We start from the raw sequence: 13,184 nt of genomic DNA, 5'->3' as shown, positions 1-13,184 counted from the left end.
GAAATTTTGCGCCCTATAATGTATTGACACGTGTCATAAGTTTACACGTGATAATAAATGCTAAATGAGGACTAAAGTTGACAAACATAGAAAGTATGTGAATTCGAGGGTTCAAAATGTCAACAAGGGATAAATATACTCTACAGTAACCCTAAATGATGCTCGTACCTTCAAACGAATAAATCATGGATCGTACGGAACGCAATGTGGAAGAAAGTGAGAGATTACAAACTACAGGGGTTAAATGTGTCAACATGTTTAAGTTATACCTCTGAGTGACCCGTTAACAAACCCGAGACTTTGTAACAGTAAATTACGCTCACCAGAATGTACGATATAAATTTCGCAAAGTTCCGTTTTAAAACGAGAAAGTTATGATCAAATACGTATGCGAGGGGTTAAAGGCGTCAACATTGAAAGTTAGGACTTTTCGGATAGTAATAAACTAACCGAGGACTTAACGGCGTGGGTAAAAGTCACGAGGCCCTTATACGTAAATAAAAGAGGCCCAAAGTGCAAAGTTATCCCTTCGAAACGCCAAAGGCCAACGGTAATAATTGAAAAAGATTTGAAAATCTTACAGCAGGCCTCAGGCGGGCCGCGTAAAAGTAGCAAAGGGTCTTACGCGGGCCGCGCTGACAGTAAAGATATGGGCTCTGACATTGAGATTCAGGCGGGCCGCGTAAAAGATGAGTGATCATTAACACGGGCCGCGTCAGCCTCCCAGATGCAGAAAACGTGGACAGAAGCACTGTTGAGTGTTTTAACCGACTTATATCATTATTGCAAGAGCATGGGCGCCCCCTAAGCGATCCCTAGCACTCAGGGACACATGTTGGTGATCTAAGAACACTTGTAGCACTTGTTGTCAAAGATCTAAGGGCTTATGAACACTATAAAAGGCCACTTTGTTACAACAAGTTCTTCACACCTTCAAACAACACTTCTGATCAATTCTGGAGCTCAAGTGTCTTCACTACTCATCCCTGGTCGTGCATAGGACTCTTGTAAGTGTGCCTAACCCTTTATGGTTTAGTTTTTGCTTAGATATAGCTTAAAAGTCAATCCGTCGCAATTAACGATTGACTTAACGGTTAATCACAAATGGTCCAGTGATTAATCGAAACAAAGGTAGTTATATGTTGGTAATCATGTGGGCATTTAACCCTTAAAAGGGTACCCTCTGATTCCCACTCTAACTAGTCCAAATGACGGGTCAAAGTTGCTTAGAAAAAGTCAACAGAATGCTAACTTCCGATTTTATGCATAATCAGTAATGTAGATGGCGTGTAACCTGTTTTGACACTCATATAACATGATAATAAGTATTATAACTGGTCTAAGCTTGTTTGATCCGACCATTTACTGTTTTGACCCGGTTCGGAACCGAAAGTCGCAAAACTTTGACTTTTGCTTTGACTTCAGTTCTGACCCGTTATGGTATGATTTAGATATGCCTTAGGACTCTCTTAGAACCAGGTTACATGATGGTATAACCCTCTGTGACCGGTTCGTTGTTTGTCCGAGTCGTTTGCACATTTCCGTTATATGCTTAAATGTTGACCATAACGCCCTTTTAACTTTAAAACGAGAATTTGGACATGTGAAAGGACAATAACCTTAGTTACTGATTTCTAAGCATGTCCCTAAAATTTCATGTAAATCCGAGGTCTAGAATAGGAGTTATGCTAATTAGCGCAATTAAGGAAACTTTAGTAATTAAGCGGCGCAATTAGCATAAAGCCTATCTAAACCCAAATTTCGACACCAAACCTTTTACGCCCTGATGTAAAATAATACTTTGAGAATTTTAAAGATTTTTAATTATTTTTAACCTGCTCATAACCCACGGTTATGGCGTTGATTCGGTAAATACCGAATATACCCTTTTCGGACGTAAAATGAGTTCTACATGGTATTTTGACCCGAATCCAGTTGCTACTGATTTTAAATAATAAATAAAGTATTTTGAACTTTATAACCTGTTCGGAAAACTCAGATTTCCTGTAGAAATCGAAAATCTCTTTTATAATCTTTAAAAAGACCGAAATACCCCTACGGGGCGTATATTGGGATTAAACTCGTTATGGGCATAATGGAAGGTATCCTACTGATACCACAACCTCTTTAGAGCATATTAACTTAGGAAACTTGTGTAGGACTCTTACGGTTACCCGTTACACCTTTTACGCGTACGGTTCGTATATGTAACTAGTTTACATAAACTGGCTGAAACGGGTCAAACCTTATCGTTTTTACTTCAAAATCCAGAATGTGTTTATATTACCCACATAAAACAAGTCTTCAAACTTGTTGGGTCCAAACCACATTCCATTCCCGGTTTTCGCCTTTCACGCGATTAAACTGTATTCATCCTTTGAAACTGACCGGTCTAAGCTAAGGCTAAATTAAAGACCCGTTAGGATTCTAATAGGTTGTTATAAACCTTCGTTCCAGAATAGGAGACCAGTAAAAGATACTTGCATTTGTTTGTTGAGGTTATTACTTGCTCAGGTAAATACTTTTAACTTATTTTCCGTTATACGGGCTTGGGTTACGGTATATAAAATACCGCTTGGTCGGGCAATTGACCCTAACTCATTAGTAGTTGGGTATTATCAATGTGACCCGTTTAAAAATTGGTTTTGTTGGCTTTACTCCTTTGGGAGCTTAATGACCATGTCCCGGATATCCTTGGCATCATATTACGAAATGGCCACGACCTTGACACGCGGGTGTAGGCGTACACCCGACAATGTGTCCATGATTATAAAGGTATGACCGTTGGTTTTCCCGCCATGGTTTTATGCTATGTGGTGTGTTAGTTAGCTTAAACCCGGCACGACCCGGGCGACTGAACGCATAGTGAACATGTAATTCTTTTACAAGATTTAATTGATTAATTATCCCAAGTTATAAAGAGTTTGTGCCTTGTGCATTCAAATCAATTTTAATAAACCTTTTACAAAAGTGTCAGTTGAATGTATTTACCAGTGTAAACTGACGTATTTTCCCCAAAAAGATTAAATGCAGGTTCTACACGAAATAGGCTGGCCACTCCTTAGCATCGTTAGAGTCTCGCAAGCTTGGGATGCCACTATCTGTTGAACAATATTTCTATTTTATTTTGATCCCCTGTGGATTTATTTCGACTACTTGTGATACTTGGATATGACATTCGATGGTTGAAATATATCTATCTTTATGCTTCCGCTGTGCATTTAAATATTGTGTGGTTTGACTATATTGTTGCCAACTACGTCATGGTAATCCCCCACCGGTGAAACGTGTGGAAACCGGGGTGTGACAACATCATATAGCAAGTAAGTCCTCACGCCCTGCATCTCCACATATATCACACACTGTCATCAACAAATATATTAGCATATTACACAGTTGAATAAATGTATTTTTAGATACTAAATAATGCCAAAAGCACAACTAATACCTATAAATTTTGAATATTAAAAACTGGAATATTCAGGAAACAGGATGTGGAATTAAGCAACTTCAGGGAGCCAATGATCCCACTACCACTGAAATATCATTTGAAGTAGTGTATATTTCTTTCTACACTTTGAAATCGTTAGATTGAATTGAGTGGTGTTTTTAAAATGAAGAAAGTAAGTCTGTTCACTAATAGAGCGAATAAATATCATATCTAGTCTAAGTTCCCGTGTGCTACACGGGTGGTCTTACAATAAATTATACTACTTATAAATGTTGACCTAAACCTTTAAGTACCGGTACCGTACCGTACATTTTCGGTACCGGTATCCATATTTGGCGAATTTCGGTACCGACACCGTACTCATCCAACTTAATCATCTTATTAATGACACCAATCTTCAGAGTTGTGCAGAGGCATTCGTGATGGCACCTGCTTCGGTTAGCAACGGCACCAGCTTCCCAGCTCGATGCTTCTCCATAATAGCTGCATAAAAGAGCACAATATCAATCAATCCGCGATCAACAAACACTCAAAAACAGACACAAAATTGCTCAAACAACTTACCATCCGAGCCACCAATGTGCTTCCCACCTATGAATACATTGGGAACAATACTCTGACCGGTCCACTCCTTTAGAGTGGATTGGATTTCACCTCCATCACCTATCAAATCCATGCATATTACTTCTTCAAATGTTATTGATACAAACTCCGATATGAATCAATTCATCGAAAGAGTCAAAAGTCACTACTTACTTTCTTCATCCAGTTCGATAACCTTGTAGGACACGTTAAGCTCGGAGAACAGTTTCTTCACGCTCTTGCAATAGCCACACCAAGTCTTGCTGCCAAAATCAAGTTAAAATTTCTTAGTTCTTAATCACACAGCATCATTCATCAAGACAAACCAAGAAAGATAGCTTTGCATCTATACTTTCACGATTTGTCGTGAAAGAGGAACTTAACTGTTCTTACAGTAACACTTGTTATTAGGAATCAAGTTAAATTCCTAATTGCTGATCTGAGAGATTAGCTATAAATCTATGATAAACATAACATCATTCAGCAAGATAAACTAATCGAAAACGCTTGTTAGTAAATAAAAACTATAATACTCACCTTCTTTTGGTTAGGGGTGTTGTCGGATCTACATAAAGTTGAATGGAGGACAAATACGGAACATTGTATTGAACAACTGAATCACTTTCATTCAACACAAGAGGAACTCCAGCTCCATATGCACTCCATTCCTTTAAAGACTCCCAAAGATCCCCAAGTACAAAATATGGGTTGTAACGTTTACTTTATTCCTCCATCCCTTCATGCTAGTCTACATATATGATATATCAAATAAATCACCAATAAGATCGTGTTTTTATGCCACTCAACAAACTTAATCATAAGTGTTAATGTATTATCAATAGCCACATTCAAGTATCTTGAACACTAATATAATCGCTACTTTACTTGTATGCAACTTTAGCATCATCTAATTTCACAGCATCAGATGCTGAATTAGTAAACTAATGTTAACTTTCTAGTAGAGCTAACACATCACATGCAAAATCATTGACAATACATAATGAACCACAATGATCAATTATTACTCAAAAACATGCATTGTTTCCTAATCAAGTCAAATTCATACAGTACAAATTTTGTTAACGACCCATGTAACCAATCATCAAAAAACACATAAACAACTTGCAATTTCTTCATTATCAAAGTTTTTATTTTTTCTTGAATCTTGTTTTAATACATTTTAATGACTACCAATAATCAAAAACTATAAAAAAATCACATTTTTATAACTACCCATGTAACCAATCATCAAAAAACACAGAACCAACTTGCAATTTCTTCATTATCAAAGTTTTTATTTTTTTCTTGAATCATGTTTTGATACATTTTAATGCCTACCAATAACCAAAACCCAAAAAAAATCACATTTTTATAACTACCCATGTAACTAATCATCAAAAAACACATAAAAAAACATGCAACTCCTCCATCATTAAACCATTTTAACTTAAAACTTGTAACAATACCTTAGGGAAATGCGGTTTAAGTCACAACTGGAGTCGTGTGTTAATTGAACACCCTACCTACACATCACATTGATTGTTTAAGAAGACCGATATGAATCAATTCATCGAAAGAGTCAAAAGTCACTACTTACTTTCTTCATACAGTTCGATAACCTTGTAGGACACGTTAAGCTCGGAGAACAGTTTCTTCATGCTCTTGCAATAGCCACACCAAGTCTTGCTGCCAAAATCAAGTTAAAATTTCTTAGTTCTTAATCACACAGCATCATTCATCAAGACAAACCAAGAAAGATAGCTTTGCATCTATACTTTCACGATTTGTCGTGAAAAAGGAACTTAACTATTCTTACCGTAACCCTTGTTATTAGGAATGAAGTTAAATTCCTAATTGCTGATCCGAGAGATTAGCTATAAATCTATGATAAACATAACATCATTCAGCAAGATAAACTAATCGAAAACGCTTGTTAGTAAATAAAAACTATAATACTCACCTTCTTTTGGTTAGGGGTGTTGTCGGATTTACATAAAGTTGCAATTTCTTCATTATCAAAGTTTTTATTTTTTCTTGAATCTTGTTTTAATACATTTTAATGACTACCAATAATCAAAAACTAAAAAAAATCACATTTTTATAACTACCCATGTAACCAATCATCAAAAAACACAGAACTAACTTACAATTTCTTCATTATCAAAGTTTTTATTTTTTTCTTGAATCTTGTTTTGATACATTTTAATGCCTACCAATAACCAAAACCCAAAAAAAATCACATTTTTATAACTACCCATGTAACCAATCATAAAAAAACATATAAAAAAACATGCAACTCCTCCATCATCAAACCATTTTAACTTAAAACTTGTAACAATACCTTAGGGAAATGCGGTTTAAGTCACAACTGGAGTCGTGTGTTAATTGAACACCCTACCTACACATCACATTGATTGTTTAAGAAGACCGGAAGAAAATGAAAAAGAACACCAAAAACACATCCCATTGAATGTGTAGAGAAACACAATGTGAGTGTAATCAGCCATAAAAAGAGCTGAATTGGAGGCAACTGATCAAACACCAGGTAGGCAACCACTTTCTTAGACAGTTCTGACCCGTTTAAGAGGCAACTTAGACCCTGGATTTGACATAAACACACAAACAACTTCAAAACACAATATATGAAATAATACATATAAAATGGGAGGCAATTGATCAAACACCTGGTAGGCAGCCACTTTCTAAGACAATTCTGACCTGTTTAAGAGGCAACCTAGACCCTGAATCTGAAATAAACACAAAATCAACTTCAACTTCAAAACACAATATCCGAAATAATACATATAAAATGGGAAACAATTGATCAAACACCTGGTAGGCAGCCACTTTTTGAACCCACTGCAAAAACACATAAACTTTTTTTGTTATTTAAATATATAATATAAAATCATATGAAACATTAAAGAATTTTGTTATTTGTCCAATTTTCACTTGACCAGAGCATTTGTGTTGATGTGAGAGGGATAGTCTCTCTTAATATGACTACAAACATATCAAACAAATTTCACAGAATCATCAGCTATTATTTGAAATTAATCACTCAAACATTACGAAAGAGATTAGGTCACTGATTCTTACCAGATTTAGCGAGAGAAGAATAGACAGAAGCAATCAATTTGGAAGATAATGATCTCAATCCGGTGTTCAATGCCATTAGGGTGTATAATAACACCAATAAACACACAAATTAGAACAATGAACTGCTTAAAACCGGCTTAAGCTGACACAAATAGAATTACATTAGGGTGTATAATAACAACAATGAACACACAAATTAGAACAATGAACTGCTTAAAACCACATATAAAAAAGAATTAGCGGCTTAATCAACAACAACAACATACAAATCATACAACCAAATTAGGGTTTTCTTATAACAAATACAAAATCACAAACAGAGATGGAAACCAACTTACCTATGATTCAGTTTCGAAGGATGATGATGAAGATAAATCAAAACAGGCGACTTTAGTGTTCCTTTGAAACCTCCGATTAAAAGCCCTAAACTGTATATAGAACATAAAATTAGAAACACTTCTATAATTTCCAAAAACATCTTTCGGTAATTGATTAATTATTCAACCTTCCATATATAATCAAAGGAGACTTTGAAAGAAGAATGAAGGAGTTGGTTAATTGAATGAGAATAGAGAAAAATGGTGCTAAAAAATGAATTAGCTGGCTAAAGAGATATGCTACATAATGGTCAAATGGTCAACATTATTTTTCTTTAGTATAAGAGATAGATTTCCCATTTCCTATATCACTGTAGCGAAGGTTTTTTTTCTTTTTTTCTTTTTTTTTATGTTTTTATATTTTTGGTATTTTTCTTTTTCTGCCCTTTTGGTTTTTTTTCTTTTTCTACCCTTAACTTTTAGTATTGTTACTTACAACCTTTAGCTTTATAAAAATTTTGTAAAATGTCACTTTGACCCTCTTGAATTGTACGTGCTTATTTTTATGTAAATGGGTCAAATATAAAACGTTTACGTTCTTCGGTTGGTCTATGTTTTGGCAATAGGTTTTCGTGCTTATTTTTGTGTATATTTTTAATTGATCTACGTTTTGTGATATATAATACGTTTTCACTAAACGGTTCAAGTTACTTTACGTTTCAACACTGCCGCAACATGAGATACTGATTTTTAACCTAAAAGAAATACTATTTTCTTACGTGCTTTATTTAAGTACATTTTATTATAAATACAAGTGATGTGAAATATAATACGTTTTCGTGCTTATTTTATGTATGTTTTTCAGTTAGTTTATGTTTTGACGTAAGTTTTGCTCAGAATGAATTGGGTCAGATATTTGACAGTAAACATTCGAATAACTAAGTTTTGATGTCGTGACGGGTGGTCCATAGGACAACCCTTAATGGTGTTAAATGACAAGTTAATCTCTCATTTAATCATGTAATTGTCTTGAATTAGATGACTACAGTTGCTTATGTTTCAGATACATTCGGAGCTTAAAAGTGTGGAAATGAAGCTTCGGAATAGGCGCGGTTGGATTAGAGATTCAAAGATGGAGCATACATGAAGAAAATAATTTATTAGAACTGAAGAATTAAGAAGATAGCATGATAGAGGACGGAATTACGAGAACGGAGGCGAAAACGGTGAAGAAAACGGAGTTGAAACGAAAAAGTTATGCTGAAAACAAAATTTCATGTTGAAGCCTACCGTAACTTACGGTGGTACCGTAATTTACGGTAGACCCCAGCATTTTTCGTCCACCGTAAGGCAGTAGAGACCCACCGTAACACTTTTTGGTCCACCGTAACTTACGGTGGTACCGTAATTTACGGTGGAGATGACGGAGAAATGTGTAACTGCCCTATTTTATGATGTTTTATTGTGTCTTTTCAAATGCAATCATTCCCATTCGGTTACCAGCAGTCTAGGGGCGATTTTGGGTGTTCTTGAGAGCTTGAAACAATTTCTAAACATCTTGTTAGTGTTTTTAATTCCTATGAACATTGATATGTTGCTATGATGATTCACCAAGCTATGTGTGGCTAAACTTATGGTGATCATCCTGAATTGAAGGTTTGTCTATGACTTTTGTGTTTGGATTCGTATTTCTAGAATAATAGACTTGCAATGTTTGTTTGTTTATTATGGTGTGTGAATGTTTGTTCGTAAATTGTTGATTGATGTTATAATCATATTCTAAACCGTACGTTCTTGGTGTCGTTGACAATCGAGATATCACGGGAGGGATTAGGGTTGGATATTAATCAATTGGTTATCGGGTAACAACCTCGCATTGTCATAATCCGAGTACTTAGTTCCCTTTTATCACAACAGACAATTATACATGAATCATGTCTATGTGATTCTTTCTAGTGAATTTAAACACAATTGTCAAAAGCAAACTGGAAATTTAGGATGGTCGCTTGTTCCTAATCTGTTTACAAACTTAATCTTCGATTTGCAATTTAAGTAGTTAATATTAATTCTTAAAACCAAAACACTCAACCCTTGAATTTTAATTTCTACATTTTAGGTTAATTTTAGTTTAAGTGCAAAGCTATAAATTCACACATATTCCACATACTCCCTGAGTTTGATACCACTTACCGCTAACTATTTAGTAGTAATTGAATTAAATTTGCGTGTACCTACGACAGCACGTCACCTCAACGGTGGCAGGTCAAAATAATAGTTTTGATACAAAACACAAAATAAGATTTATAATAACATTGACCTGATAAAAAAAAAGTTAAACACGTAAACTTACGAGTTACAAAGTTACGTTGCGATAGGTAGCACTCGTGTACAGATAGTGAATAAATATTGAAAATGACTTGTCTTGAAACAAAAATAAATATAATTATCAATACTGGTAGTGATGTTCGTCGGACGGTATCAGTTCGGTAAAAATATGTTCATTACAAGGTAAAAGAAAATCTATGTACAATAGTTTAATTATACAAAATTTGTCTAATATAACCCCAAAACGTAAAGTCAAATATGTTCAAAGGGATAGTGACATGTGGTGGAAAATCAAATAAACATATACCGATATTGTTTCTGATAATCCTGATATTGATACCGATGTTGTTTGTTCAATTTCGGTTCAGTTCTTTACATTACCGGTACTCGGTATAATTTACGATAAAAAATATTCACAATGATTACAAAACAAAAGTTGTCTTTTTAACCCAAATAATAAAGTCGTGTTTTACATTGATCGAAAACTATAAAAAAACGATATTGGTTCCGACATTATGAATATAGATACTAACTGTTTGGGATAAAATTTATATCGTCGGGATCCTAATTAAATGTACCAGGTCTGCGGTAGGATCCTGATGTAGTTTATTTGTGTCAGGATTCTGAAAACACTAAGGATCCTAAACGTGTTTGTTACTAATCGATTGTTTCTATGTTGAAGGAATATTTTGCAGGAATATTCTTTAATAACGGCTATTGGAGAACTTGCACCCGAATTATCGCAGAGTTAGCTGAAGAAAACGTGTGGAAATAACGTTGGAAGCCAACAACGGTCGAAGACCAATTCTTTCAGGATCCCGAGAATCTCGGAGTTGTAGTAAGGATTTGTTTTTTTACTTGTATGATAAATTAGCCTGATCGGATCAGCTAAGAGACATCACACACTTGTTGTAAACACTCAATACACCTACACATACGAAATTATCAGGTGTAACACCTAGATTCGATCGATCAAGCCACGATCTTTGTACTCATTTTCATATTAATCTTAGTAGAGCTGTTTAGTTTCCGGCTCCCGGGAGTTTTTTGTGCCTGAGATCATCTTCACCAAGAGGATCAAGGGCTTTTTCCCTATAACATATCGTTTGTGTTGATTATTATTCAACATTTTCATAACTGTTTATCATAAATTCAAGGTTTTCTCAAGTTAAACTCATTTTCAGAATTGAAGATCCTGACAGTAAACCAGGATCCTAAATACAAAGCATTACTTTTTCACAAGCACCAAACCTCACTTTCTTATTTTAGCTATTAAATTCATTATATAGATTTTTGACCAAAACGCTAATGTTGTTCGGTTAGTATTGATTCGAGTTTCCAGGGTACAAGTACTCGTTTATTGCTTACCATATAAAAAGATACTTTATTTTCAATGCAACGCATTTGCAACAAAATTCATATCGTAATGTGAGAGAAAAAATAAAAAATAGTTATGTATTTAGCTTATGTAAAAAAATAACAAACAAAATTTATTAGAAAAAATTCAAATTGAAAGAAAGTGAAATGGGTTAATGACGTATATTATTATATACCACTGTAAATTGTTGTTTACCTTTATTGGAAACATGCAAACTTTTTAATATAAACTGCAGTTTATAGTATTAAGAAACTTTAGTAGTGATCAAAATCTTGAGAGGGATGGCGGCGGTGGTGGGGTGTAAGGTACATCAGATTCTGTTTGTGTATCTTGGGCTTCCGGTCGGGGCTAATATGAACCGTATAGCGAGCCGGAGACCGGTTTTTGAAATTTTCGAAGCTAGATTATCCTTATAGAAGGCCGCGGTGTTATCTTTAGGGGGTCGTGCCACTCTTATCAAGTCGGTTTTGGGGTGCCTCCCCAACTATTTTTTCTCTCTTTATAGGGCCCCGATGGGAGTAATAAATAAGCTAGAAGCGATTATTAGAAAGTTTCTTTGGGGGGGCTCGGGTGGAGATAAGAAACTACACTGGGTAGCTTGGGACCAAGTGGCGTCCCCTATTGAATGCGGCGGGCTTGGAATTAGGAACCTCGACTCCATCAACAAATCCCTTCTTCTAAAATGGGCTTGGAGATTTAAAGCCTAGAAAGAAAATCTATGGGTCAAAGTCATCTCTGCGATTCACAATGATCGGAGGAGGTTTGATTTTCTTCCGGTTAAGGTGTCGTTGGGAGGGGTTTGGGGAAAAGTTGCTAAATTAGCTTCGTCTCCTATAGTGTCAGGTGATTCGTTTAGGAACTTGATGCGGGGATGTGTTGGTAACGGTTTGGATACTTATTTTTGGCTTGATCCATGGTTGTGTAATGTCCCGTTAAAGGATTGTTTCCCGAATCTTTTTCGGTTGGAAAAAGACAAGAAAAGTTTGGTTCGTGATAGGATCATGCGACCGATAGTTAATCCTGAAGCTAAATGGGAGTGGAAGCATCCGCCGGACTCTAACGTTGAATTGGCAGAATGGATGGCCTTAGACTTGAAGCTTCGGGATATCGTTTTGACAGGAAATAAAGATAAGTGGTCTTGGTTGGGTGATGATTCTGGCGAATTTAGTGTTAGCTCGATTAAACGTCTTTTGGATAAAAATAGGGATTTCAGCTAGAGGTATGTTTGGGAATGGTGTAATTGTTAAAATGTAATCTTTTTGCTTGGAGGGCCAAGTTGGAAAGACTTCCTACAAAGATAGAGCTCCTTAAGCGTAATATCCCGCTTGCGGAAGACTTTTGCCCGATGTGTGAGTCCGATAGGGAGTCTGCGCTTCATCTCTTGACGGCTTGTCACTTCGCTTTGAAGGTTTGGATGAAGATTACTCGGTGGTGTAAAGTGCCTGACTTGGTTGCTTTTTCGGTTAGAGATATTCTGGAGTTCCACAATTTTTGCGGTCTCAAGGGCAGGGCTCTGTCAGCTTTCAAAGGTATTGCGATTATCACTTGTTGGCAAATATGGAAGGCGAGAATGAGCTTATTTTCTCGGATAAATCCAGGAAGGAGGAGGAAGTTGTGAGTGCGATTAAGTCTATTGGGTTTCTTTGTTTTAAGAATATGTCTAAATTTAAAGATGTAACTTGGGACGATTGGTGTAAATTTGTATAGTCGTTGTGGCCGCCCGTTTTTGGGTTGTGCTTGTGTTTTAATGAAGTTTTTCCTTTAAAAAAAACTATTTTTTCATCAACAATGTTTATCTATTTTGTTTGTGTTACTAAGTTTATTTATATTATTTAACTAAGTATTTAATAATAACACTAATAATAATCATAATAATAAAATACGTATTGTCACAATAACTATTGAAGATTTTTTAATAATTATATATATTTTTTAATAATATTTTTTGAAAATGCTATATGAAAGCTTTTAAATCAATAAATAATATGACGCGCTTCAATAGTTATTATTTAAATTGTTAAACACAATGATA

The 13,184-nt window shown here is 35.3% G+C and overlaps 1 protein-coding gene and 1 long non-coding RNA gene across 2 annotated transcripts; both read right to left on the bottom strand.

Moving 5' to 3' along the window:
* Positions 1–3,818: 3,818 nt before the first annotated feature.
* Positions 3,819–4,699, bottom strand: LOC110900701 (glutaredoxin). Its single transcript, XM_035982176.1, has 5 exons — positions 4,693–4,699; positions 4,571–4,646; positions 4,208–4,296; positions 4,016–4,114; positions 3,819–3,934 (listed from the first exon to the last, which is right to left on the bottom strand). The coding sequence occupies exons 1-5, from the start codon at positions 4,697–4,699 to the stop codon at positions 3,849–3,851; spliced, it is 357 nt and encodes a 118-aa protein (XP_035838069.1). The 3' UTR covers positions 3,819–3,848.
* Positions 4,700–4,748: 49 nt separating this feature from the next.
* On the bottom strand, positions 4,749–6,895 carry LOC118485447. Its single transcript, XR_004876138.1, has 5 exons — positions 6,866–6,895; positions 6,718–6,780; positions 6,565–6,632; positions 6,375–6,431; positions 4,749–4,781 (listed from the first exon to the last, which is right to left on the bottom strand). It is a non-coding gene; the product is annotated as an uncharacterized LOC118485447 (long non-coding RNA).
* Between the last annotated feature and the right edge of the window lie 6,289 nt (positions 6,896–13,184).

This window comes from Helianthus annuus, chromosome 13 (genome assembly GCF_002127325.2).
Source record: "Helianthus annuus cultivar XRQ/B chromosome 13, HanXRQr2.0-SUNRISE, whole genome shotgun sequence".
In the NCBI taxonomy this organism is placed as follows: domain Eukaryota; kingdom Viridiplantae; phylum Streptophyta; class Magnoliopsida; order Asterales; family Asteraceae; genus Helianthus; species Helianthus annuus.
The sequence above is the reverse complement of the archived record's forward strand: the minus strand, read 5'-3'. Positions and strand labels throughout refer to the sequence as shown.

Excerpts from the sequence above, each read along its gene's own strand:
- LOC110900701 (XM_035982176.1), bottom strand. Across the intron at positions 4,297-4,570 it reads ACACCCCTAACCAAAAGAAG|CAAGACTTGGTGTGGCTATT; the intron begins GTGAGTATTATA and ends TGATTTTGGCAG. Across the intron at positions 3,935-4,015 it reads GCACATTGGTGGCTCGGATG|CTATTATGGAGAAGCATCGA; the intron begins GTAAGTTGTTTG and ends TCTTTTATGCAG.